General features: G+C 42.4%; 1 protein-coding gene across 3 annotated transcripts in view; it reads right to left on the bottom strand.

Annotated features, from left to right (window-relative positions):
• RAPGEF5 (Rap guanine nucleotide exchange factor 5) overlaps positions 1-27823 on the bottom strand; it is a 223964-nt gene that overhangs the window by 67748 nt on the left and 128393 nt on the right. For 2 of the 3 annotated variants that reach the window (XM_074945793.1, XM_074945794.1), the window contains exons 10-11: positions 15362-15480; positions 14898-14986 (exon numbers count right to left, since the gene is read on the bottom strand). In XM_074945793.1, the coding sequence (XP_074801894.1) occupies positions 14898-14986; positions 15362-15480 (208 nt within the window). The remainder of the gene's footprint in view (positions 1-14897; positions 14987-15361; positions 15481-27823) is intronic. The other variant, XM_074945792.1, reaches the window with a different exon arrangement.

The raw sequence follows: 27823 nt of genomic DNA, 5'->3' as shown, positions 1-27823 counted from the left end.
ATACTAGCTCTCCAGAGATAACAACAAGGGAAGAGATAACCAGTGCCCGGGTGGGTGATGAACAGATATCACCAGCCATTGTCTAGCAGAGGAGTTACAATTCAATGACTCACTCACAGGAGATAAACTGGGATATTGCTTCACCTTGTGACTCAGCAATGCCCACCAGACCTGCCTGGACTTACATTCTCCACACACATGGACTAAGGGTATAAAACAGAACACAGGGGCCCCATGCTTGGCCTTTGCTCCTCCCCTCACCTATTCTGCAAGCAACAAGGATGCTCAGAAGACTTAAGACTCCAACAGAGGAGACTGGCCCAGGTTTCAAGGGGGAAACCTGTGTACTATGAACTGCAATATCCAGTGGGGTGAGAAAAATTGCTTAATCTAGATGTTGCCCAGTCTAATAGGGTTGAGAGTTTAGACTGTGTGATTATATATTTTATTTTATTCTGGTAACCATTCTGACTTTTTGCCTATCACCTTAAAATCTATCTTTTGTAATCAATAAACTTGTTTTACTGTTTATATTTACCAGTGAGTTTGCCTAAAGTGTGGTAAATCTGCTCAGGTTTACAAAGTCTGGTGTACATCCACTTTCCATTGATGAAGTGGTGAACCAATTAATAAACTTGCACTTCTTGAGCAGTGCAAGACGGTATATTCCTAAGGTCCATGGCACAGCCCATGTGGCTCTTACCATGGCTGGGCTGGGACCTCCTAGCTGGATCTGGGTCCAAATAAGAGCTGCAGGCAGCTGTTCTGAGCCATGGACCCTCCTGCCCTGGGGGGGGGGGCAGCAGAGGGAGTGGGGTTGTGCAGGGAAGGGACATGGGCCCGGACTGCTCTTGACCCTCAAATCCCAGGCAGGTGGCGGATCCAAAGTAGGGGGCTCAAAAAAAGAAGTTGGGTACTTTGTGGGGATTTGTTCCATCCATTCCTTTAAGGCCCTTTACACTGATCCACATCACAGAAGACAGTCAGTGCCTTTTAGTGGGAACTCAATTCTCTCCATCTTTCTCTGGATTATGAGATCCAAGGTGACAGCTTCCTGCATAACAGTTAACATGTTATTGTTTTTCAGACACTTTAAAAACGTTATTAGTGATTTATTCCGCTTTGTAATTCGATTCAGTGATTAGAAGATCCCACACTGAATCTTTCTAAATGTCTTGTCAGCAAGGAGGAAAAATAGAGGATAAAGATATAATTCCAATCCTCTCAGCAAGAGATTTTTAAATAAAGGGACATAGGACCTCCCTCCATCTCTGTACATACTTCCCCCCAAACCTGTGGAAACCTCTCTGCAGGGCTCCAAAGGATTCCAGCAGCGTAGAGCTGGAGAAGGCATGTGATATTTAAACTGGCTGGGTTTCTCCATATTCCCACAGTGGAAAACAGAGTCATTACAGCCTGAGACTTTATTAAATTAAATTAACTTTGTTCCCAGACGAGAAAATAACCGTTGGGGATGTCGAAATGCCTATAGTTATCCTTGGGGACCCAGCCTACCCCTTAATGCCATGGCTCTTGAATCCATGCACAGGCACCCTGGACAGTAGCCAGGAGCTGTTCAACTATAGGCTGAGCAAGTGCAGAATTGTGGTAGAATGTGCATTTGGACATTTAAAAGAGCGCTGGCGCAGTTTACTGACTCAGTTAGACCTCAGCGAAACCAATATTCCCATTGTTATTACTGCTTGCTGTGTGCTCCACAATATCTGTGAAAGTAAGGGGGAGACGTTTATGGCGGGGTGGGAAGTTGAGGCAAATCGCCTGGCCGGTGATTACGCACAGCCGGACACCAGGGTGGTTAGAAGAGCACAGCAGAGCACGCTGTGCATCAAAGAAGCTTTGACAACCATTTTCATGGCTGACCAGGCTATGCTGTGACAGTTCTGTTTCTCCTTGATGAAAACCTGCCCCCTTGGTTCACTCTACTTCCCTGTAAGCCAACCACCCTTCCCTCTCCCCTTCGATCACTGCTTGCAGAGGCAAAGTCATTGTTGTTTCAAATTCATGCATTCTTTATTAATTCATCATACAAATAGGGGAATAACTGCCAAGGTAGCCCAGGAGGGGTGGGGGAGGAGGGAAGGACAAGGCCACACTGCACTTCAAAACTTATTGAATGCCAGCCTTCTGTTGCTTGGGCAGTCCTCTGGGGTGGAGTGGCTGGGTGCCTGGAGCTGCCCGCGCACCACCACCCCCGCATTCTTAGGCATCTGGGTGACGAGGCTATGGAACTTGGGGAGGAGGGCGGTTGATTACACAGGGGCCGCAGTGGCAGTCTGTGCCTTTCCTGCACCTCAACCATATGCCGAAGCTTATCAGTTTGATCCTCCAGTAGCCTCATCATTGCATCCTGCCTCCTCTCATCACGCTGCTGCCACCTCTCCTGTTGCTCCAGCCATCTATCCTCTCACATGTCCCTCCTGTCCTCACGTTCATTTTGTGCTTTTCTGGACTCTGCCATTGTCTGCCTCCATGCATTATGCAGGAATCTTTCAGTGTGGGAGGACTGCATGAGCTCAGAGAATGTTTCATCGCGAGTGCAGTTTTTTTCACCTTCTTATCTGCACTAGCCTCTGGGATGGAGATGCTAGTGGCAGCATTGAAACATTTGCAGCTGCGGGAGGGAAAAAAAGGGAGACTAAAATTGAAAAAGACACATTGGCCATTTAAAAGGAGGGGCTGATGTTTTTGGGTTGACCTGCAGCACAAACCCAACTAAACCCCACACACACACCCAATTCTCTGGGATGATGGCTTCACCCCTCCCCGCACTGCATGGCTAACAGCAGGGATGATTTCTTTTCAGCCACAGGCAAACAGCCCAGTAGGAACGGCCATCTCTGAATGTCCCCTTAATAAAATTCCCCTATTTCAACCAGGTGACCATGAATGATATCACTCCCCTGAGGATAACACAGAGAGATAAAGAACAGATGTTGCTTGAATGCCAGCAAACCCTGGGACCACATGCTGCCATGCTTTCTTATGCAATGATTCCAGACTATGTGTTATTGGCCTGGCGTGGTAAAGTGTCCTACCATGGAGGACTCAATAAGCTGCCCTCCTCAAAAACCTTTTGCAAAGGCTTTGGGAGTATCTCCAGGAGAGCTTCACTGAGATGTCCGTGGAGGATTTCCGCTCCATCCCCAGACACATTAACAGACTTTTCCAGTAGCTGTACTGGCCACGAATGCATCCCAAGTCTTCAGGGCAAATTAATCATTAAACACGCTTGCTTTTAAACCGTGTATTATATTTACAAAGGTACACTCACCAGAGGTGCCTTCTCCGCCTTCAAGGTCCGGGAGCCCTGGTTGGAAGGGTATTGGCTCCTGGGTGATGAACAGTTCCTGGCTGTTGGGGAGAACGGTTTCTCCATTTGCCTGGTGTGCGCTATCATCTTCCTCGTCCCCAAAATCCTCATCCCTGTTGCATGAGGCTCCCTTGTAGGAGTCCACATACAGGTGTGGGGTAGTTGTAGGGGCACCCCCTAGAATTGCATGCAGCTCATCATAGAAGTGGCATGTCTGGGGCTCTGACCCCGAGCGGGAATTTACCTCTGTGGTTTTTTGGTAGGCTTGCCTGAGCTCCTTAAGTTTCACGCAGCACTGCTGCGGGTCCCTGTTCTACTCTGTCCTTCATGCCCTTGGAGATTTTTTCAAATATTTTGGCATTTCATCTTTTGGAATGGAGTTCTGATAGCACAGATTCATCACCCCACACAGCAATCAGATCCAGTACCTCCCATTCGATCCATGCTGGAGCTCTTTTGCAATTCTGGGACTCCATGGTCACCTCTGCTGATGAGATCTGCATGGTCACCTGTGCTGATCAGCTTGCCACAGTGGCCAAACAGGAAATGAAATTCAAAAGTTTGCGGGGCTTTTCCTGTCTACCTGGCCAGTGCATCCGAGTTGAGAGTGCTGTCCTGAGCAGTCACAATGGAGCACTCTGGGATAGCTCCCGGAGGCCAATACCGTCAAATTCTGTCCACACTACCTCAAATTCGACCCGGCGATGTCGATTTCAGCGCTAATCCCCTAGTTGGGGAGGAGTACAGAAATCGATTTTAAGAGCCCATTAAGTCAACAAAAATGGCTTTGTTGTGTGGACGGGTGCAGGGTTAAACCGATCTAACGCTGCTAAATTCGACCTGAACTCGTAGTGTAGACCAGGTCTGATTTACAGGTGTAGAGACTGGAATCCTAGAAATCACAAGGACAGCATGGGCAGCAGCCATATTACTCTGCCCCCAGCAATGTGCCTCTGCCCTGTTCTAGAGGACCAGCTCTAGCAGTGAAGGGTAAGGGGGCAGTCTCCATGGTCAGTCAGTCCTTTTCTACTGAGAATTACAAGATGCGTGCTATTTACCGCCCAGTGAGATGGTAGTTTGACATGGACACCCCTGCCTCCATGAACTCATTTCACACGGGCCATCAAATGGTCATGAACTAACTCTAACAATCACGAATTGAACCAATGACCGATAAGAAAAAGGCTATGTATCTAGTTACCAGTTCCAGGAATCACCCAGTTCCCCTTCAGAAAGGGTTCTTTGTTAATAACTGTGAAGCAGAAAGAGGCATGACAATGGAGGTATTTTAACTTCTTAGAAAACAGGTGGGTTGTGCGGAGTTTTGAGGTACTCAAATTGTTGCCTACCAATACTGCAGGTCTCTTGCTGGTATATACTCAAAGAGGAAGTCAGAATTTCTCTAACTGCCTATTATGTAGTTATCTTCAGGGACAGCAAGGTTTAGGTATGGAGATGCGGTAAAGCAGTGGTCACTTTAATATTGTAAATATCATCATTTGCCTATAGCTAGAGATTTCCATTTTATTCCAGTATTTTAAAATATTTTTTAAAATGTTGTAAGCTTACTGTTACTTAGAGAATGTTAATGAAGTGCACACCACGGATTTGACTCATGCTACTTGGAGTAGGGTTTTTGCATCCAGTTTATGGCTGTGTAGTCAGTATGATGTACTGACATCCACAACAACAAACAAAATCACACAGACAAGGCTTTACATTGATCAGTGGGAGGGAGCTCCAGTTTCCATGCACAAGGGTTTCATTATTGTGTTGACAATGGAGCTCTAAAAATCACATTTAGGAAAGGGCAAAGAAGACGACATCAGGATTTGTCTTTCTATCTACTTAATTTTTCTGTTAATCTATTCTGTCCTTTCCAGAGAGCTCTACGAGTAGATCAACACACACCCACAAATGCTAGGTAATAAAGAGGGTGGGGGGAGTTGAAACAGAAGCTTTGATTGTTGAATCCAGAAAAAGCCCTAAAGGCAGGAAGAAGAAGGATAAAGGAATTTGGAGGAGGTGGGGCATAAAGAAAAAGAAACAGAATTAAGAAGGGCAATTTAAAAGGTCCATATCATTCCCCATGTAAACAGTATGACCTCTCGGTGTTTACATCTCTAATTTTGGCACTTTGCAGCTCTATCAAGGTTCAAGTTCAAACGAAAGAATAAAATCACAATTTGGTTCAAAATGCTGTCACAGCAAAACATCAGCAAATGCTTGTAATTAATAGTCAACACAAGACATCAATCGATAACCCCTCTTTTGTCTACATTGATTTTTGCACCCATTTACTTTGCCCCAAAATTTCTCTGGCTGCATCCCTCATAAGCCCACTTAACATGACTTTTTAAACTGCAGAGACAGGATACTGAGTTTACTTTGGAAAGATGTGACAGATATTTCTGAACTGAGAGAGGGTCATCTTATGATTTCAGTGCGACTCCACTGACTGCTATTGGAGCTGCTGTCACAATCGCAAGTCGAGCAGCTATTTTTCCACCTTGTCTAAAAAAAAATGTAAAAAGGGACATGCAATTTATTTTGTTTCAGTAGCTGATGTTATTCCAAATCTTTCCTTTTGCTAGAACTAGTAACACTCAAAAAAGTTGATGACACTTAGCATGTGATGCTTTGGACTCCCTGATTTCAAAAGGCACTCTTTCTGGCTATCAAAGTAGCTCAACTCTGCTCTCATTTAAGTCAGTGGCAAAACTCATACTGATTTCAATGGTACAGGTCTGGGCCCTAAATGCACAGCTTATAGCATCTCCTGAGAGATGCTAAACACCCCAAAGTACTGCTTAGCCCCCTTGAGGATCAAGTCTTTGCTCCTAGAGCATGCATTATGAACACACGTAGGTTTCCAACGTCCCTCTAATTCATAAAGCTTTTGCACGGGGCCAAGAGCATCTTGCTCAAATATTTCCTTTTTTCAAACACATCTGAAGTTTCATAACAGTGCTCTCATTAGAGCCATCCACAATTAAACACAGTGTCTGACTTCTCTGGTCTGCACCATCTGCCGAATTTCAATTTAAACTGGCTAGAGATTTCACAGGAGAATTATCCCATGTAGGAGGAATATCTGCTTGTGTTGCTGCTTCCTATGTCAGCTGCCCCCTCCATTAGAGAGAGGAAGTGGCTTGTCAGGGGACAGTGCATAATGGAGCTGAGCTCTGTTACAACTGTTGCTCAGCTGGTATAAGCTCTGAAGTGCATGCTAGTGGTGGAAGTTAGAAAGTAGCAGTGGGCCCTGCTAGCTTCCGCTGGGGCCAGGTGGTAGAGGATCAGGACCCGTTCCCTATGGCTACCACTCTACAGCGTCCGAGCTGGACATTTTAAATGAAAGTCTGTTTCTCTTGCATCAGTTTACATAAGCCATAGTATGGCTTTCGTAGGCAATGCTGTATTTGTACACTTGTTTCAGACTGTGCTGCAGCAGAGGTATTTGGTGTTGAAGAGCAATTCAAAATTTTGCAGTTACTTTTGGGGGATACACATACAGAATTAACCTAAAACTCCATTTTAATCAATAATCACAAAACCAATTTGTGAGCAGTGGGCGGGGGGGGGGGGGGGAGGTGCGGGGGGGGGGGAAATTGTTGGTTTCTTTTTGTTTTTTTTTACTTCTTTGTATGTTAGTTTCAGCATAAGGTCTTACTGTAGAAAGGCTAAAGTGAGGGCTGGAAAAAAAAGCAATTGCACCAGTACAGTATCCACAAAGATATCACAGATCAGTAATAATAGATTGAAAGATGCAGATCTGTTAAAGTAACTGTGAATTATAATTTGGCTGTAATCAAAACCAACACTGCTCCTAATCACAAAAGGCCAGGATTTCGGCTTCTACATATTGCAAAACTGTTTGAACTGCAGCCTCATTACGAGGAATTTCTGAGGAAAGGGTGGAGAGAATTAATAGCAGGGGAGTAAATTTAGTTTATAGAAAATCTTTGTAGAACAGACTTGTTTCAGGTTTTTAATGAACATACTATAACTTAGTGCCGATCCCTATTCTGTGAGTGAGTCCTTCCTTCACATGCTGTGGGTGGGTAATGAATGTGCTCTTTTTCATTTCTCAGAAAATGCTAATCTCACAAGAAAATCATTGTACTATAGCAACTTTGAACCCAGACTATACTGGAAACATTGGAATTCCCTGAGTACAGTGCACGGGCTGTATTCTCTGAAAGAAACATTGAGTAAGTATTTCATGATATAGTTTTGTGTGTTTTCAGCATATTTACGTAACTCCAACTCCCCACACTCCCACAATCACAAACTTATTTTCTAATTAACCTCTAAGAAGGCACAATTCTCATGTTATATAACATTACAGGGAGGCCTTAGGAAGAAGCTCTATGTTCTTTTATATGAAACGACTTCCTACTAAATAGCTATGGCAAAAGGTGCTAAAGTCACACGTGTTATGTGAGTCATTAATGTACATGCACCCTCTTTTGTCTCAATGGGCCGTCAACCTTCCTAGGGTTCCTTTGTGTTGTACAGGAGCAACACAAAAGGACAACCGATGAGCAGGCTTTGCTTTTCAAGACCATGCACTCCTGGGTGAATAGCTTCAGACAGGTGATTTCTCAGGTAAAAAGCCCAGAGGATAAGACAGGAAAGGGAAACAACACTGTTTTAGCAGTTACATTGGAGAGAGAGTCAAAGACAACAGAGGCCCAAGAGAGCTGCCTCTTGGTAGAGTACAGTGGTGCAAAGATTGGTTGAGGACACTAAAAGAGGGAATTGTCAGCGTGCTCCTCTTTGTGACCTCTTCCATTCAAGGAACAAGACTTGTGAAAATTCTGCACATAAAGAAGTGCACCAAGAATTACTCTGCTGTGTCTCCCAATTTCTGCTCTAACAGCAAACTGAGTTGCAAGGCCACAAATCTGCTGCTAGTCAAGAAAGGGGCAACTATATGTTTTCCCAAGTAGAATTGATAGCACTGAATCCACTGTATGTATTGTGGATGTGTAATGTGATGTGTAATGCATCATTATTGGTTTAGGAGCCAAATTCAGAGCTAAAGTATAAGGAGTTGTAAATTATATATCAGTAAGTGGGAGGAAAGGGATTAAGGGAATATAAGAAAGTACAAAGAGCTGCAAACCCCTCTCACACAGGGTTTACACTGATCTAGAGAGAGGATAACCAGGCCTCGAGCAGCACATAGAAGGTAAAACATACACTTCTGATTTACCTCAGAGTTTGGTCATGTATTTTTTGTTTTACTTTCTTAAGGCTCAATATTTGGTGCTTCCTCCTTGCACTCATCAGTAGAACCTCCCAGAGGATGACAATTCCATTTTGTGGCCACTTCTGAAGTTTTGACATTTGTTTTCATTCCATATTGGAATGTATTATTGAAAGAGCATATTTAGCTGAAATTTCATTCAGTCAAAAATGTTCAAACCTGCTCTACTGAACAGGAAACATAATGCACGTCTGTGTGTCAGAGAGGCTGGATTACTGCAATGCATTGCATATAGGGCTATATAAGGGGCTGATCGGTAGCCTGCAGCTAGTGTAGAATATGGCCATGAGAATTAAGCTGGGGGTAGCAGAAGAGATTCTGCCTATCCACCACTTTGCCCCTCTGCACCAGCAGCTGGTGTATGAACTAAATCCAAATTCTTCACTGTAATTTTTCAAAGCTATAAATGGACTTTATCCTACTGATATATATTGATGAATATATATTCATCTCAGGAAGAATATCTGGGGTCCAAAGATTGTGCAAAAGTGCAACTTGTATCTTTGCTCCACAGTCCTGTGTCTCGGGAAAGTCCTAAACCCTTAAACTAAGGAGTGCCATGGGCCTACCCTCTTTAAAAACTATCCATATTTTCTTTTTGGAAAGGTAAGTGGCATGGCATATTGATTAGATTGTAATCATTGCTTCTATTTGACCTTACCAGTTCTGAGAGAAGAAGAATCAGGAAGGCAAACGCTGCATTTAGAAGACTCAAAAACATCTCCCTCAAGACAAAACTGAATGTGTAGAAAGCAATTGTTATCACCATCACAACATATAGCAGTGAGACATGGCAACTGACCAAGAAAGATACACAAAAGCTGGATGCATCCATCACAAATGCCTGAGAAGAATATTGGGAATAACATAGAGATAGGAAGATGAATGAAGAAGTCAGAAAAATGATTGGACAAGGCACCCTCTCACAAATAATCTACAAAAGAAGACATCAGTGGCTGGGACATGTGCTGAGAATGGAAAAAGAACGCTTACCAAATACTGCCCTGGAATGGAAGCCAGAAAACACAAGAAGAAAGAGAGGAAGACCGCGAATAACATGGAAACAAACAGTTCTGAACGACATCAAGCATCTCAACATAAAATGGGAAGATTTGGCGAGAAGGGCAGTTGATAGGCAAGGATGGCAAATGCAGGTAGCCCAATATGCAGCAAAGCACAGGATGGACTAAGGTCTAATGTTTTAAATAGTCTATGCAATGTTGTTGTGAGCCATTTACAATACTACTGCAGCGAGGCATAAACACAGTACAATTCAGTAATGCACAACTATAGAGCTGGCCCTTCTAAAGTTGCCAATTGCCCTCTTAACATGGCAAGAGGTGGCAATTAGTTAGTATGGGTAAAGAAATTAATTACAATGGGGAAAAATTGGCAGGGGGTGGGGTGGGAATGATGTACTATTATTGCCTAATGACATACTGTAGGTTGGTTTTCTTCTTTGGCAAATCTGACTCTCAGAAGTCCAAAAGTACAGGGGGCCTACCATCTCCCAACTAAGCAACTCTGTTTCTTCTCCACTTTTCCATCAAGAGGTTGGGGTTTGTCTTCTACCCCAAGGAAAGCAAAAGGGGTTGAACCCCTACAATCATTCTCAGTTCCCTCCAACTCCTTGGCAGCATGGCTTATTCCATCCTCAGCCACTGCCCCCAGAACTCCCCACAGGGAGCCACACTATGGAGTAAGACCCATGGATTTGGGGTGAGGTATGGTGGAGACAAGGTAGGGTGGAACAGCAGCTGTTCTCCTAACACTAGCCCTCTGAGCTTGGGCCTATATCCCAAAAAGAGCCCAGCCCGTGCAGAGATCCTGTTGGAGGGGCTTCAGCAGGCCCAGGGGAAACAAGTAAATGGTGCTGTGGAGATGGCACTGCCCTCTTCTGAGCCTTTCCCTCCCTACCACCCACCCAGGTCCATAAGAATTTTATCCTTTCTGGTCACACAAGCAGATAGGACAATTGGGTCCACACTATGGAAATTTAGTTTGCATGGTGGGTTTTACTTCTAGAGTCTGGAACCAGTGCCTGTCCTTTATGAATATCATAGTACATTGTACTTAGCACAATTTTAAAAAGCGTGGCAGTTGTGCACCACCCCTTCACTCAGACTTCATCGGGTGTAGTAATTATGCTATACCATCATATTTTATAACATCAGGATATTAACAGGTGAGCTGCACTACCAAGGTATATATGAAGGTAACATGGTAGCAGTAATGCACATTTAATGCAGTGTTACCATTTAGTTATACAAACTACAATAACTTGTCTTTAGTCATTATGGTCCACAATCATGCTTTCCTTGTCCACCCCAAACTCCCACAGACATCAAGGGGAGTTATGGAAACTCAAGGAACACAGGACTGAGCCCCTTCTGTAATAGATCACCAGTGGTGTAAGAGCTTCAGATGGAAAAATTAAACATTATAAAGAAAAAAAATTTCTTTGGCTTCCTACGTTTTTTCCTTTCCCCTAGCAGTACCAAGTAGACTTCTGTGACTGGGGTGGGGGAATACTCTCCCTGCAATTGTATTGCCTGTGAAATTAGCTAGCTTTATTCAGTTTAAATCCCCTCAAGTAGATTATTCTATTAATTCTGTAGCTTCGGCTGACCCAATAACTTAAAAACCCACCAGTACTTTACTGGCTAAAGGTCCTGTAAAATTTTAACCTTGAGCCTAGCGTTGAAATTTATTTGCAAACAACTCATCTTGGCTACTGTAACATATTCTACTACAATCTTTATTTTTTTAAAAAAAATTCTGTTATAATAAATTATTTTCTTCTCTCCAGCTTTTAAAGATCAGAAAACATACATTCACAATCTATATAAGTGAAGGAAAGTTGTGGGTTTTTAGGGTTAATACTGGAGCTTATTTTTCTCAACAACTGAAAACATTATTATATTACATGCTCTAGTGCATGTTAACTCTGCTAAACTCTTATTCCTCCCTATGAACATGAAAATAAAAACTAAATTGTCATTTATTTTGCTCTTTTACTTTACCAAGTTTCCCACAGAGTTTTGGGGGAAGTTTCCAAAGTCTCTCAAAATATCAACAGAAAATATTTCTATGTAAAGGACTGTTAGCTGATAGCAATAGTAGGCTCTTATCCTCTCTGTGGACCAAGTGCTAGAGAAAGAAATGATCACATATGTTAGGGCAGTGTGTTACTTTCTCTTTCTCTCTCAGACTAAATTATCCTGACTTTGTAACGTCCACTGGAGTGCAAATTCTCTCACATCAGTTACAGATCAGTGCCAAAGAGCCAGTCATACTGAACCATCAACCCTAACAATATTCTTTGTGGTTTCAAAAAAAAAAAAAATGGGGACCTGCAAGCCATCTTGGACTATTAAGTAAAGGGCACATCACTATGCCTTCAGCTTTCTGGGAAGGTGGATTGTATACACCCAATTGCTGTCAGTTAAAGCATAATTGTACCATCTTACAAAGGTAATGGTTCAAATTACTCAGGACGTCATTACTCTGCAACATAACAGTGTCATTGCTGAATGTATGTTAGTGGAATGGGTTAAGAGAGTGTCCCCTAATAACCGGTAGAAGTAGCTTCAAGGCAAACAGAGAAGCCACTATCTCTGTTGTCCACTGAGGATAAGTCTACACTGCAATGAGAAACCCATAGCTGGCCCATGCCATCTGACTCGGGCTTGCAGGGCAATTTCACTGCAGTGTAAACTTCCAGGCTTGGGCTGGATCCCAGACCCTAGGACCCTGTGAGGTGAGAGGGTCCTGGAGCTCAGGCTCCAGCCTGCACCCAGAAGCCTACACTGCATTGAAACAGCCCCCACAGCCTGAGGCTTTGCTCTGTAGGCATCCGCATAGGTCCTGTAAGTGCTACCACAAAGATGTGCATGTACCTACTGTGCACCCAACACCTCGCATTTTCACACACAAATGTTTGTGGTTAGGAAGTACGTGGTTCTACAATGGACTTGCATGAATTTTGACAGGTGACTCCATTGTGCCTTCATTTGAAAATGTAGCACCCAAAGTCAATTTTTTAAAGATAAGCCCTATATTACTGTATAAATAAAAGGAAAACAATAACAGCACACAGACAACTGTGTTGTCATGTAACTGCAGGTAAACTGGTCATGGTTTAGGGCTGGCCATTTCATTGTTTTTATGGAAATCTGAATCCATCATCAGACTCTAAATTCTTGGTTTCTGAACAGTACCCAGCTTCTACTGACCACACTGCAGAGAGGAGACATTCAACCTAAAAGGATATATTATCATCTCCTTACAGCCAGTCAAGCAGTGGCATTAGTGCCAGTTTTAAAAGCAATTTTTCATCCACACTCTGGAACAATAAAAAGATGCTAATGAACAGCTGAGTTGGGACCCCCATGGGAAAAAATAAGCAGGGAGGTAAAACAGAGGTAATAAAAAGTCAAGATACACTAGATATCTGATTTAGACACGCCAGCAATTCTTTACACTTAAAAAATAATGCAGAACATTACTAAAGGCCTCAACATTCTCTAGTAGGATTATGAGGTTATGAACAAAACTAATAGCAGTTTATAGGAGTGGCCAGTTAATCTCCCCAAATCTACATATGCTAATATGCATAAGTGAACTTTTCCCTGATCTGAATTTCTCTGCCAGGAATATCCTTTCATGAACCAATTCTGTAATTCAGCCTGAGAATTGGTGCAAGTACATTTATACACAGCACTATTATGATTATACCTGAGGAAGCAGAACAATCAGACAGTGGTGCTTTCTCTGCACAAAATATTAATCTCTAGGCAGACAGAAGCAGCACCGGGAACATCATAATAATCAGACAGTTTGCATTTCTTTTGGATTATTCTTTGGGTAAATTATGCATCATTGGTAAGAAAATACATTGTGTCCAACAATAAACTACTGACTTGCTCTGAGAACCTGAACACTAAGATTCCTATGGGAGTCACAGATGTTATTTATACTTTTAGTCACTTTAATCCTTTTAAACATGTTTATTCTTCGTAATCTCATTTGTAGTAGGGCATATACACAAGCATCGAGAATGTGCAGTTTAACCCCATTGGGAACAATAAAAAATACCAACTCCATTTCCAGCCAGCTACATTTCACAGCCCTTCAGCAGCATTTTGAAACTCTGAAGGTTGATTTTGTGCTAACACTTATAGATATTTAGGTCAGAAGGGACCATTATGATCATCTAGTCTGACCTCCTGCACAAGGCAGACCACAGAATTTCACCCACCACTCCTGCAAAAAACCTCACACCTATATCTGTGCTATTGAAGTCCTCAAATCGTAGTTTAAAGACTTCAAGGAGCAGCACTTCACCAGCATAACTACATTCACTAAAACTGTAAATAGATTTCAGGTTGTAGGCACTCCTGATAAACTACCAAAGGAGCTCGGGTGACAGAAAACTGTGCATTTAGCCAGGAGATCAAGCTGAAAAATACACTACATGTCAAGTAGCCTGATCAATATTATAATTTGCTCCAAGCTGGAACAAATTACAATCTCTAGCTGAAGACACACAAGTACTACATTCTCTTATATACTATATCTTGTGCTTTGAAGGAAGTTTGTACGACTTTTTAAGAAGCAGTAGATATGCCAAATGTACTTTGATGGTGGCAAAATTTGTATTTAGTTAGAAGATTGAACTGCTACATAAACTGTGCATCAAGTTGTCTGATCAATATAATAATAGCTGCAGGCTACAAAGAATTACAGTCTCTGGTTGAAGAGACATGAGTACTGTATAATAGACACTGCAGCTTGTGCAATGTAGGCAACAACGTAAAGCCATTTATGAAAAAAGCAGAAGTTGCTGTGAAGCATGTAGCTGCTGAATAGTTTCATTAATTGTTGATACTTCTGCCCAAAGGCTGTGCGCCCCAGTTCAACACATTCTATTTGCCGGGTTCTCACATTTCCTCCTTATATTTGACATCAGGTACCAAGGCAGTGACATTAGTCAGCTGGCTTTCAACAAGGACTAGTGAGAATTTCAGAGGGAACAAAACCAAAATAAAACCCCACTGGCCTGGATTTGATTTCCTTTTGATTTGATTTGATTTCCTTTTGATAAACATAGCATATCACCTGACAGATCCAGCATGTGAGTTTAAATGCAGCACTTAGAACCCTTAACAGCAGAGATCATTATATGCACTATTACATGCCAATTTGTCAGCCAAATGTGCAGACAGTATCACAAACAGTAAAAGAGGACACAGAAAGCTGTGTTCTAGGAACAGAATCCAATTTGTACCTTACCTGTCTCTTTGTCTTGGACTGCTTCCAGGTGCAAGTCATTCAGAAGGTGCTCCAAAATCTTCTCTGGAGTCCCCGATACCACCACATATCTATCAGAAAGCAGAGAGTCCACAGAGTCATCCTCAATTGAAGACTGTGAGCGGCTACTCCATTCATCCTCCTCATCTTCTTCATCAATATATTTAAAATAAGGCACATCAAATGTAGGCAAGGGAAGCTCCCTGCCTAAAAAGGCAGCAGAATCCTTCCTGTTTAAATGAGGGTCAAAGATCCTCACCCTGGAACTTCCCATAATGTAGAGTTAATAACAAAGACATTCCCTAAATGCTACAATATCTTGCCATCTTATTTCTCTTGCTGGTAACTGAGTCCATCTGGCTGCTGAAAGCTCTGCAGTCAGCTTGTGTGTTCGTGTCTCTCTCTCTCTCTCTCTCTCTCTGAGCGCCCAAGGAAAAAACTCTTACCTCCAATCATTCTCGGCACTCCCTGATGTGGGGGCTGGGCTATGTGACGACACTTTTCTAAGCACCAGAACATCTTGGTCTTGTTCCTTCACTTCAATAGTAGACACTTCATCATTCTGCTTTAATTTGGAGGGGGAGGAGGGAATAACAGAAAAAGAAAGTGGTAAATTCTCATGGGATTTGGAAAGAATTGAGGTAGCTGATTAGAGCTACATTTTCTCCCTATGGAAGCTGTTACAGACTGCAATTTCTGCCCATAATTTATACTCCAAAGCTTCACAATGCATCAGGCATCTGGGCAGATCTCTTGCTTGCCTTTTAAATATATTAGCAGAGCTGAAAATGAGGGAGAAAGCAGTTTCCTTTGCTGAAGTATTTAAATTAAGAAACAAGGTTAATACATCTGGTTGGAGAGCTGAAATGAAGAAAGGTTCCCCTTCGTGACTTTTGTTAACAGTTTTTAGCACAGTGTATTGGAGGGTTAGTCACAGTACCAGTGATGTATTCATCTTCCATTTGAAGAATGCATGTTTCACTATTTGTTTAATTAATACACTGGAAGACTGATTACAATAGTCACAGAATTGCAAACACTTTCAAGCAGTCTAACAATAGGTAACTTACTACTCAAACGAAGTGTACATGCTGTAAAACTACTCGTGTGTTTAAATAGAGGCAATAAAACTAGTGAGATCAAAGATCATATATATATGTTTCTAAGCCTCTATTTCTGCTTTGCATCCAAATCTCCCTCCTTCTCAACAACATTTTAATTACAAAAACAAGACAACAACACAGGAAACTAAACCCCATGAGCATCCATAATTTGAATCTCAGCTAAATTGAGATTTGGACATTATGGGTCAGTGCACTGATTTTCTTCAGCTAGGCTCCCTTAAACAGGAGGGAGCTGAACAATCATCCATTTCTGCTCACGCAGCCTATATCCATGAGCACAGAGCAACTAAAGCAAGCTGACTGTGCAGTGTACGAGATGAGGGTTCGCTGCTGACTGAGCAGCGTGCATTGAAACATAGTGACTGATGAAGAGTTTCTGACCACAGTGAGATTCTCCTGGCAGACCCTGCCACAAGTGCATGAAGCCGCACAAAGAGAGGCAGGAAACATAAATGCAAACTGATATTTCAGCTACTGCAGTTCTGACAATTTATTAAAAAAAAATCAAAAATGCTCCATGGTAATTTGGTTTGGCATTACACTGTTCAGTAATTGTTGTATGAAGTATAGTTGCAGCCATGTCAGTCCCAGGATATTAGAGAGACAAGGTGGGTGAGGTAATATATTTTCTTGCATTTTGCTGTGATGCTGGGAATACCTTTCCCAGACCTGAAGGAGAGCTCTGTGTAGCTTGAAAGTTTGTGTCTCAGACCAACAGAAGTTAGTCCAATAAAAGATATTACTTCACCCACCTTGTCTCACTGTTCAGTAAATCAGACACAGGTTTTCGCCTATTTTTGAAGCAGTAAAACTAGCACTTATGTATCAACTGTACAGTATCCATAATCCATCACAGGAGCAGTGGAACTGGGAGTCTGAAGGAGCGGGGGTTGCTAGTGCCCCATGCAATGGAAATATTGTGGGGGCTCTATCCCCACATAAACCCCTGCGTGACACGGAGGGTGGCGCAGAGACAAGAATGGGATTCAGAGGAACTGGAGTAGCCACTGCAGGGCTCAGGAACAGGTCGGGGACAAGGAAACAGGACCTGTAAGGGCTGAAATGGGCCTGCCTGGGAGCAGTTGAAACCTTCTTCCGAGCCTGGAGCCGGCTACCCACTCCTCCCCTGTCTCAGTACCTCTCCTCACGCCTTCTTCTGTCCCTGCAACCCCCCGCCCCTGCCCTCCCATCTACCAGTTGATAGAGAATCCCAAGATATGAAAGATTTACCGAAAGCAACGTTGTTTGTGATACCGTACGGCAGTGCAGCTTTATGATTAGCCTTGTATTTCCTTATTATTTAATATTTATTTTGTGGTAGCACTCACAGGCTCTGATCCTGCACATATGAAGACATAATCCCTGCCCCGAAGAGCTTCCCGTCTAAGAAGATTTCTGTATTAGTAAACACCACGAAGAATTGACCTATTAAATTTCTTCAAGGTCAGACATACTAGTACTGAACCAATTAATGTCAGGTATTCATTGCAACCCTCCCGAGGGGCATTAGTGAGGAGCCACATTACAGGAATACTGATGCATAACTGTAATCTTTTATTTCACAAGACGTGTTTTTTGTTGCCTACACATTTACAGAGCTGCAATGAAAGGAGAATAAAGAGAGAAAATAGCACAAAAACAATTAATCAAAATACAGGTTTATACACACTAAACTCTCTCTCAGGCATCCTCTAATCCTGATACTCATTTCCCCTGAATCGACTGATATTCTGAGGTGTAATACATATTGGGCATGTACATGATGTATGGTATTATTAATATCAGTGGCCCATCGACACACATATATATGGAAATGGGGTTGTAGAGTGTGTCAGTGTATATTAAATACATGTACATTTTGTGCAGAACACTAGTGGGCAGTGGTGGAGGCAGAGCTGTATCATACTGACAGGACACTAACAATACCTTATCCTGGGAAGATATAGTTTCCAATTTGAAACCCTGCTAAACACAAAGCATTTCCAATATCAAAATAAACTAATGTTTCAAATTTTCATTAACTACTTGGATAAGAGTATGTAAATTAACTGCATTGTACCCAGATAGTACAGTTTTAACAAGGTTCTTCCTTTCTGTCTTCTTTGCGTATTGATTTCAAAGTATAGAATGACCACGGGACCAAGTTTTGGCTTCGCAGAACGTATTTGTTCAGGACTCAGTTTATATATAAAATAAATAAAATCACATGAAGAAAGGACCTATACATATCCCAGGGTTTAAAGTATTTGTGTTTTCAAGACTAAAAGATATTCATTTGAAATTATATAAAGATGAAAGAATGTTTCTCCTATTAGAATCTTGTATGGTCCAGGAGATAATTAATGAATGTTGGAAGAAAACAACCAGGGCCACCATCAGGTTGCCCTTCCTACATCCATGGGGAGAACAGAACACAGAGGACAGAGAACATAAAGTATTCAAAACGGAGGGCAGAGCCATTAGCAAGACTATGGCCCGTAGAATTCAACGGTGTGAGTCAAGATCTATTTCTGTTAATAGTCATTTTAAGTTTTCATATTCAAGATATTTAACAAAACACTTATCACTTCTTTTTCAAAGCAATGTACAGGCATTGTCTAACTAATCTGTACTATACCTTTGTGAGCTAGGCAGGTCTGTATTATTATCCCCATTTTATTAGTAGTGAAACTGAGGCAAAGAGGCTGCCCAGAGTCATACTGCAAGTCAGCAGCAGAGTCAGAACTAAACCCTGGCCTACACTACAAACTTATGATCGGTATAACTACATTGCTCAGGGATGTGGAAAATCCACACCCCTGAGCAACAGTTATACTGACCTAACCCTTGGTGTAGACAGTGCTGTGTCAACAGGAGGGCTTCTCCCCTCGACATAGCTACGACCTCTCGGGAAGACAGAATACCTATGCGGACGGGAGAAGCAGCACAAAGTGTAGACAAGCCCTAAAACTCCTGGGATTCCTGGCATCCCAGCTTCAAGCTCCGTTCACAGGATTTTGGGTTTTGCTTATTTGACATTCACTTCACCCCAGAGCAAGGGAAAAAATAACTGAATAATAGCTGGTTTCAGGGTTTGCTTGGTTTTGTGCTTTTGTAAAGGAAGCATGGCCCAGAGGATAGACCACAGAATGAAGAGTCAGGAGCTCCTAAACTGTAATCTGGATGTGCCGTTGAATTAATGTGTGGCATTGGGAAAGTCACTTACCCGGATTCCATGTTTCTCTGTTTCCCCGTGGATGAGCCTTATTTACTTACATGGGTATTGAGGATTAATTTGTTTGTGTTTGCATAGTGTAACCGACGTTCCTCCTGGGTGTGGTGTTCTGTCCCATCTAGTGGCACCAAGACCACTTAGGGAGAGAGATAAAATGAGTCTGCTCTACAGCCCGTAGCTAACAGCCAGTCGGCTTTTAACTCATCCTATAGAGGCTCATGCACTAAGCTCTAGAGGTCCCTGGTTCGATCTTGCACCATGACGACCAGGGTCTGTCGGCATTACAATTGCACTGTGCAAGTACTAACTAACTATCATACTCCATGTTTGCTGTGCTTTTTAAGTAATTGCCTCTTGGAATCCAAGTACAGCACACCTGCCTTATTATATCACTCCTACATGCAAGCTACTTATGGTCAGGAGTTTCAAATAAACAATAAGGACTACTTGACCTGACAGCTCTTTTGACCAATATTATAGTCAATTTTCCACTAACAGAATCTATTTGTCTTCTATTGAAATAAGCCATATTGTCTGCACTGTGATTTAATTAAAACTAGGGCTGTCGATTAATCGCGGCTAACTCACGCAATTAACAAAAAAATTAATCACGATGAATCGCACTGTTAAACAACAGAATACAAATTGAAATTTATTAAATATTTTTGGTTTTTCTACATTTTCAAATATATCGATTTCAATTACAACACAGAATACAAAGTGTACAGTGCTTACCTTATATTATTTTTATTATCAATATTTGCACTGTAAAAATGATAAAATAGTATTTTTCAATTCACCTCATACAAGTACAGTAGTGCAATCTCTTCATCATGAAAGTGTGACTTACAAATGTATTTTTTTTTGTTACGTAACTGCACTCAAAAACAAAACAGTGTAAAACTTTAGAGCCTACAAGTCCACTCAGTCCTACTTCTTGTTCAGTTAATCGCTAAGAGAAACAAGTTTGTTTACATTTATGGGAGACAATGCTGCCCACTTCTTAATTACAATGTCACCTGGAAGTGAGAACAGGCATTCACATGGCACAGTTGTAGCTGGTGTCGCAAGATATTTATGTGCCAGCTGAGCTAAAGATTTGTATGCCTCTTCATGCTTCAGCCATCGTTTCAGAGGACATGCTTCCATGCTGATGACGCTTGTTTAAAAAATAATGTGTTAATTAAAATTTGTGACTGAACTCTTTGGGGGAGAATTGTATGTCTCCTGCTCTGTTTTACCCGCATTCTGCTGTATATTTCATGTTATAGCTGTCTTGGATGATGACCCAGCACATGCTGTTCATTTTAAGAACACTTTCACTGCAAATTTGACAAAATGCAAAGAAGATACCAATGTGAAATTTCTAAAGATAGCTACAGCACTTGACTCAAGGTTTAAGAATCTGAAGTGCCTTCCAAAATCTGAGAGGGATGAGGTGTGGAGCATGCTTTCAGAAGTCTTAAAAGAGCAACACTCTGATGCAGAAACTACAGAACACAAACCACCAAAAAAGAAAATCAACCTTCTGCTCGTGGCATCTGACTCAGATGATGAAAATGAACACGCATCAGTCCACACTGCTTTGGATCATTATTGAGCAGAACCTGTCATCAGCATGAACACATGTCCTCTGGAATGGTGGTTGAAGCATCAAGGGACATGTGAACCTTTAGCAGATCTGGCATGTATATATCTTGCGACGCCAGCTACAACGGTGCCATGCAAATGCCTGTTCTCACTTTCAGGTGACATTGTAAACAAGAAGCAGGCAGCATTATCTTCTGCAAATGTAAATAACCTTGTTTGTCTGAGCGACTGGCTGAACAAGAAGTAGGACTGAGTGGACTTGTAAGCTCTAAAGTTTTACACTGTTTTATTTTTGAATGCAGGTTTTTTTGGTACCTCATTCTACATCCAATGAAGTGAGCTGTACCTCACGAAAGCTTATGCTCAAATAAATTTGTTAGTCTCTAAGGTGCCACAAGTCCTCCTTTTCTTTTTGCATTCTACATTTGTAAGTTCAACTTTCATGATAAAGAGATTGCACTACAGTACTTGTATGAGGTGAATTGAAAAATATTTCTTTTGTTTTTTACAGTGCAAATATTTGTAATAAAAATATAAAGTGAGCACTGTACACTTTGTATTCTGTGTTGTAATTGAAATCCATGTATTTGAAAACATAGAAAACATCCAAAAATATTTAAATAAGTGGTATTCTATTATTGTTTAATTGCGCAATTAATTATTTTTTTTAATCACTTAACAGCCCTAATTAAACAATACTACCATTTATTTTCAGCCTGTCAGTAACTCTGGAGTGCTAAAATATTTATGTATGTAATGTAACTAGACAAATGGAACTCCCTACTTAGCTGGTCTTAAATTGTGTAGGTCTCTTCACATAACTGTGACCCTGTTAGCTAGGTGAATGACTAAGGAGATTCAAGCACAAATGACAGTGATGAAAAACAACAACAGAAGGGGTGCAGGTTTCAGTGTTGCAAACATTTCCACATTGATTTCTCTGTATTACCAGGAATTTGACATGGTAGTGGCACAATCCAACCTCCAGTCAAATTCATGGAGAATGGAAACAAACAAGATTATTTCCCAAGGCCATGTGCCTTAGCGAAACCCAGTCACTCTGTCCTCCTAGGACAGTTTTGGCTTTTCATTAAAATTTTTATAAGGAACCAATGTGCAGAGAGAATTACTCACCTCCTCCATATTAGAAACATCCAAATTAGGGAGGCTTTGGTTTCACAAAGCATCAAAAGTTTGGTTTGGTTATTTTTTTGCAAAGGAATGTTTTGAATTTCATTTTAACTCACCCCCCCCCAAAGTTTCTTTTTTTGGGGGCGGGGGGATTGGAGGGGAGAAGATTTTTGGATAAATAGTTCCAGCTTTGAATCAGCTCCATTTCAAAAGGCAGAGGCAGGTTTGGTCTTACAAAGACTCATCTGTAGTGTGTTGGTTTTCCCAAACCAAGATTAGTTTGGATCCAGGTTCCATTTAATCTGAATTCCCCAAAGATCAGGTGGGTTTGGTTTGAGGCATGGATCCAGTTTGGGCTCATTCCTGCTCCTATCTCCAGGGGTTACAAGTGCTGTTCACTCTCTTCCAGAGCCACTGCCACCACCAAACTGAGTCCAGCAATAGAGTCTGTGACCCAAAGCCACCATCTTCCTTGGCTTGCAGAATGTGAAGACAGGAACACCAACAACAGGCATTCACAACCAGCGCTGAAGAACAGTACCAAGTGGCATTAGAGGCATAAACAATGCTCACATCAAAGCAGTCAGTTTTAGAAGAGAGCTTCACTGACTGGCAGAAGGTGCACCTTAAGCAGCTGTAAACAAATCTACATAGTTTCACAAAAGGGAAGGTCAATGGGGAAGAAGTAATGAAGGAGGAAATAAGAAAAGAGAAAAATGATTAGGGAACAAATTTTGGGGAGGAAGCAAGCTTGGCTTGGAAGAATAAGGGGAACATATTGTGGTGGGCAGTCAGGGAGCCTGGAAGTTTCTGAAGTCTCTTCATCCCCAAAACTCTAGGCAGTCCTATTCTAGCATGAAAGGAAAAACAGTACATTTTCCATAATGGAACAAATGTAATCAGAATTTTGCTCTATTTGAACAGCTGAATAGAAATTAATGTGTGATTTGCAGAGATGTACCATCATTCCTCTATGAGACAGGATGCCTCCATTGGTTTCAAAGAATGTATTTATTTCACCCTTTTCTAAAGCACCAACATTGCAGTATCTAGGTGCTAGTTACATCATAATTTAATAATATATATTTTCCAATTAAAGAACTCTCCTTCCCCATCATCTCCTCAAACTGTGTTCTCCAAGGAGACCAGATCCTATGGATAGCTAGCCAGGAGACCAGTTTCAGAGGGAATCCCACACCACTGATTTTAAGTAGGAGAAGACGGCCCATAGTTAGGAAACGGCCTGAATAACAGGATCCTATTAAATGGAGCACTCAAAATACAACTCTGCATTCAGACTTCCTCACTCCTGAGCAGAGATTCTGAATACAGGTAAAAAGAATTCCCTGTTTGGTCAACATGTAATGAAGCAAAACTTCACACAGACTATCTCCTTCTAAATTACACACATTAACAAAGGGCAAGAACCTTTTGTTTTTACAGCTTAATTTGGTAAAACTGACTCAGCACAACCAGATAATGCTGATCACTTCTGTCTTCACATCTTTTGATGCTGGTGCCAGTACATTTCCTTGAGTGGTAAGGGAACATGTATATGCTGGGAATGACGTGAGCCTATGCAGGTATCAGTACTCATTCCACACCATAGAGCTAAGCTCCAAAAGAGCTCCTTCTACGGCAGCACAAGGTGGGGAGATATGAGGAGGTGGAAAAGGGGAACAAGCATGGCTGGTGAGTCTATGATGACCTGGATCCATTGGGAGTGGTGTGCAGTAGTTGCAGAGACCACCTACAGTGAAAGCACTGTTTCTGCTCTGTGTTTTGAAGAGGATTCTGTCCTCCAAGGTCCTATGGAGTACCACTGCACAAACCCCATTTACTTAAGCTTTGTGCTGAGCTAAAGATTTAGGCCTAAGAGTTGAAACCGTTGGTGTGGCATATGGCACTGGAAGATGGACAAGCCCCTGTATAAAAAATAAATAAATACTCTAGTATGGTATAGAATGTGTTCAGGTAGATAAGAAAGGTTGCATCAGGGGGGAGTGGTGAGGGTGGAACTCTCTATGTGAGGCTCCACTTCAGAGAATCTTTCCTAACTGAAGAGGCATATTTATGTGCTGGACAACATCATTTCTACTAACACCAGAACATAAGATTACAAAGCGAGCATTGGAAAGATAGGAAATGACAGAATGAAGGTTGCATGTGCAGGGCATTGAGAATATAGGAAAGACAGTCTCACTACTCTTATTTTCAGACCCCACAGCAGTCCAGAGTAGCAATATCAGGGAAAGACCTGCTCTTCGCCATGCTACAGCACCTTCACTGCTTACAGAATCTTCAGATTTCACGTGAGCAGCTCTAGCACAGCAGTTCTTAAACTATAGGGGACACCTCCCAAGGGAGGTGTGGGAATGTGTCAAGGGAGGGGCGAGCTGTGTGCTTTATTTATTTATTAAGAGCTCTGACTGTCAGCCCTGGATGACTGGGGCTCATGCAGAAGGGCCATGCACACCCAGGAGGCAGGATAAAGGGGACAGCCGGAGCCCTGATGCCCAGGCTCAGGCGCTCCTTCTACCCACCCCCACCCTCCCAATCCCTCAATAGAAGGCAGCCCGGGCTCAGGCTCTCCTTCCACTCTTGTCCCTCAATTCCTCACCTGAAGGTGGCGGGGCTCTGGCTGTCAGCCCCATGGTGGCAGCAGCAGCGCCAGAAGTAAGGGTGGCAATGGGGTGCTAAGTCTGCTGTGAACAGTGATATTGATGAATCTCACTTTTCACATTGCCACCCTTACTTCTGTGCTGCTGCTGGCGTGGCACTGCCTTCAGAGCTGGGCACCCAGCCAGCAACCGCTGTTCTCTGCTCTGCCTTCAAAGCTGGGTGGTGGTATATGTACTTATGAAGGGGCATAAAGAACTACAGACACAAAGAAGGTGGGCCTGATGAAATAAGTCTGCTCTAGTAAGTCTCGACTGAGCATGCGCAAGCTGCAATTTTTCAAAGGCTCATTACTTGGCCACATTTGGGAAGATCATCATAAGGATGGCAAAAGACACATCCCTGATATGAAGGCCACTCCCCTGCTTCGAGTCACGTGGCCCCCTAGAGCTTCTCAAAGAAAAGATCATCAAAAATTTTTAATATGGCAAAACAAAATATTTTTCTCTAACCTCATTCTCAGAAATGGCTGAACAGTTTCAGCTGAAATCATAGAATCATATCATAGAATATCAGGGTTGGAAGGGACCCCAGAAGGTCATCTAGTCCAACCCCCTGCTCGAAGCAGGACCAATTCCCAGTTAAATCATCCCAGCCAGGGCTTTGTCAAGCCTGACCTTAAAAACCTCTAAGGAAGGAGATTCTACCACCTCCCTAGGTAACGCATTCCAGTGTTTCACCACCCTCTTAGTGAAAAAGTTTTTCCTAATATCCAATCTAAACCTCCCCCATTGCAACTTGAGACCATTACTCCTCGTTCTGTCATCTGCTACCATTGAGAACAGTCTAGAGCCATCCTCTTTGGAACCCCCTTTCAGGTAGTTGAAAGCAGCTATCAAATCCCCCCTCATTCTTCTCTTCTGCAGACTAAACAATCCCAGCTCCCTCAGCCTCTCTTCATAAGTCATGTGCTCTAGACCCCTAATCATTTTTGTTGCCCTTCGCTGGACTCTCTCCAATTTATCCACATCCTTCTTGTAGTGTGGGGCCCAAAACTGGACACAGTACTCCAGATGAGGCCTCACCAGTGTCGAATAGAGGGGAACGATCACATCCCTCGATCTGCTCGCTATGCCCCTACTTATACATCCCAAAATGCCATTGGCCTTCTTGGCAACAAGGGCACACTGTTGACTCATATCCAGCTTCTCGTCCACTGTCACCCCTAGGTCCTTTTCCGCAGAACTGCTGCCTAGCCATTCGGTCCCTAGTCTGTAGCGGTGCATTGGATTCTTCCATCCTAAGTGCAGGACCCTGCACTTATCCTTATTGAACCTCATCAGATTTCTTTTGGCCCAATCCTCCAATTTGTCTAGGTCCTTCTGTATCCTATCCCTCCCCTCCAGCGTATCTACCACTCCTCCCAGTTTAGTATCATCTGCAAATTTGCTGAGAGTGCAATCCACACCATCCTCCAGATCATTTATGAAGATATTGAACAAAACCGGCCCCAGGACCGACCCCTGGGGCACTCCACTTGACACCGGCTGCCAACTAGACATGGAGCCATTGATCACTACCCGTTGAGCCCGACAATCTAGCCAGCTTTCTACCCACCTTATAGTGCATTCATCTAGCCCATACTTCCTTAACTTGCTGACAAGAATACTGTGGGAGACCGTGTCAAAAGCTTTGCTAAAGTCAAGAAACAATACATCCACTGCTTTCCCTTCATCCACAGAACCAGTAATCTCATCATAAAAGGCGATTAGATTAGTCAGGCATGACCTTCCCTTGGTGAATCCATGCTGACTGTTCCTGATCACTTTCCTCTCATGTAAGTGCTTCAGGATTGATTCTTTGAGGACCTGCTCCATGATTTTTCCAGGGACTGAGGTGAGGCTGACTAGCCTGTAGTTCCCAGGATCCTCCTTCTTCCCTTTTTTAAAGATTGGCACTACATTAGCCTTTTTCCAGTCATCCGGGACTTCCCCCGTTCGCCACGAGTTTTCAAAGATAATGGCCAAGGGCTCTGCAATCACAGCCGCCAATTCCTTCAGCACTCTCGGATGTAACTCGTCCGGCCCCATGGACTTGTGCACGTCCAGCTTTTCTAAAATAGTCCCTAACCACCTCTATCTCCACAGAGGGCTGGCCATCTCTTCCCCATTCTGTGATGCCCAGCGCAGCAGTCTGGGAGCTGACCTTGTTAGTGAAAACAGAGGCAAAAAAAGCATTGAGTACATTAGCTTTTTCCACATCCTCTGTCACTAGGTTGCCTCCCTCATTCAGTAAGGGGCCCACACTTTCCTTGGCTTTCTTCTTGTTGCCAACATACCTGAAGAAACCCTTCTTGTTACTCTTGACATCTCTTGCTAGCTGCAGCTCCAGGTGCGATTTGGCCCTCCTGATATCTTTCCTACATGCCCGAGCAATATTTTTATACTCTTCCCTGGTCATATGTCCAACCTTCCACTTCTTGTAAGCTTCTTTTTTATGTTTAAGATCCGCTAGGATTTCACCATTAAGCCAAGCTGGTCGCGAAATTAAAAAGTTAGCCTGAGGCAGACACCAAGGATGAAAAATTTCAGCCCAACTGGTTAAAGTTCAGCCAAGTTATCAGCAGCTGAAATCAGGGTCTTATAATGGAAAGTATTGGGCAACCTCACACGCACACCACCTAGTATAAAGGTGGCACACACACATACACCCCCCAAAAAAGAAAGTAAATATATATTTTACTATTCCCATACCAAAAGATAATCCCAGAAGGGAATCTCTTTTAAACAAGATTCACCACAGACTAAAGATGGTTGTCACTTCATTAACTTTTGCATTGGAATACATTACTCTGAAGACACAGTAGTAGATTTCAAGGCAGCAAAAATAATAATTTGGAATTACCCAAATGACTAGATACTTTATCGGAATCTTCCACTTTATTTACGAAGAAAGTGGAAAGGAATTTACCAAAAATTAAAGTGGAACAAGGATATAAAATCTTGGAAAAATCTCTCTCAGGTATGTTGTTTCATGGAGTTCCAAAGCATATCAAAGTCACAACAGACAAACTTGATTTACTTGCATTACATTGAGAATAATATATTCAAGAATCATTGGTATAGCTTATCCAATCCAATGCATGAAGGACAGGTCACTGATACAGAGCGATCTGGATCACTTGGTAAACTGAGTGCAAGCTAACATGTATTTTAATACACCTAAATGTA

This window comes from Natator depressus, chromosome 2 (genome assembly GCF_965152275.1).
Source record: "Natator depressus isolate rNatDep1 chromosome 2, rNatDep2.hap1, whole genome shotgun sequence".
Taxonomy (NCBI): domain Eukaryota; kingdom Metazoa; phylum Chordata; order Testudines; family Cheloniidae; genus Natator; species Natator depressus.
Note: the sequence above shows the minus strand (reverse complement) of the source record. Positions and strands in the feature narration are given on the sequence as shown.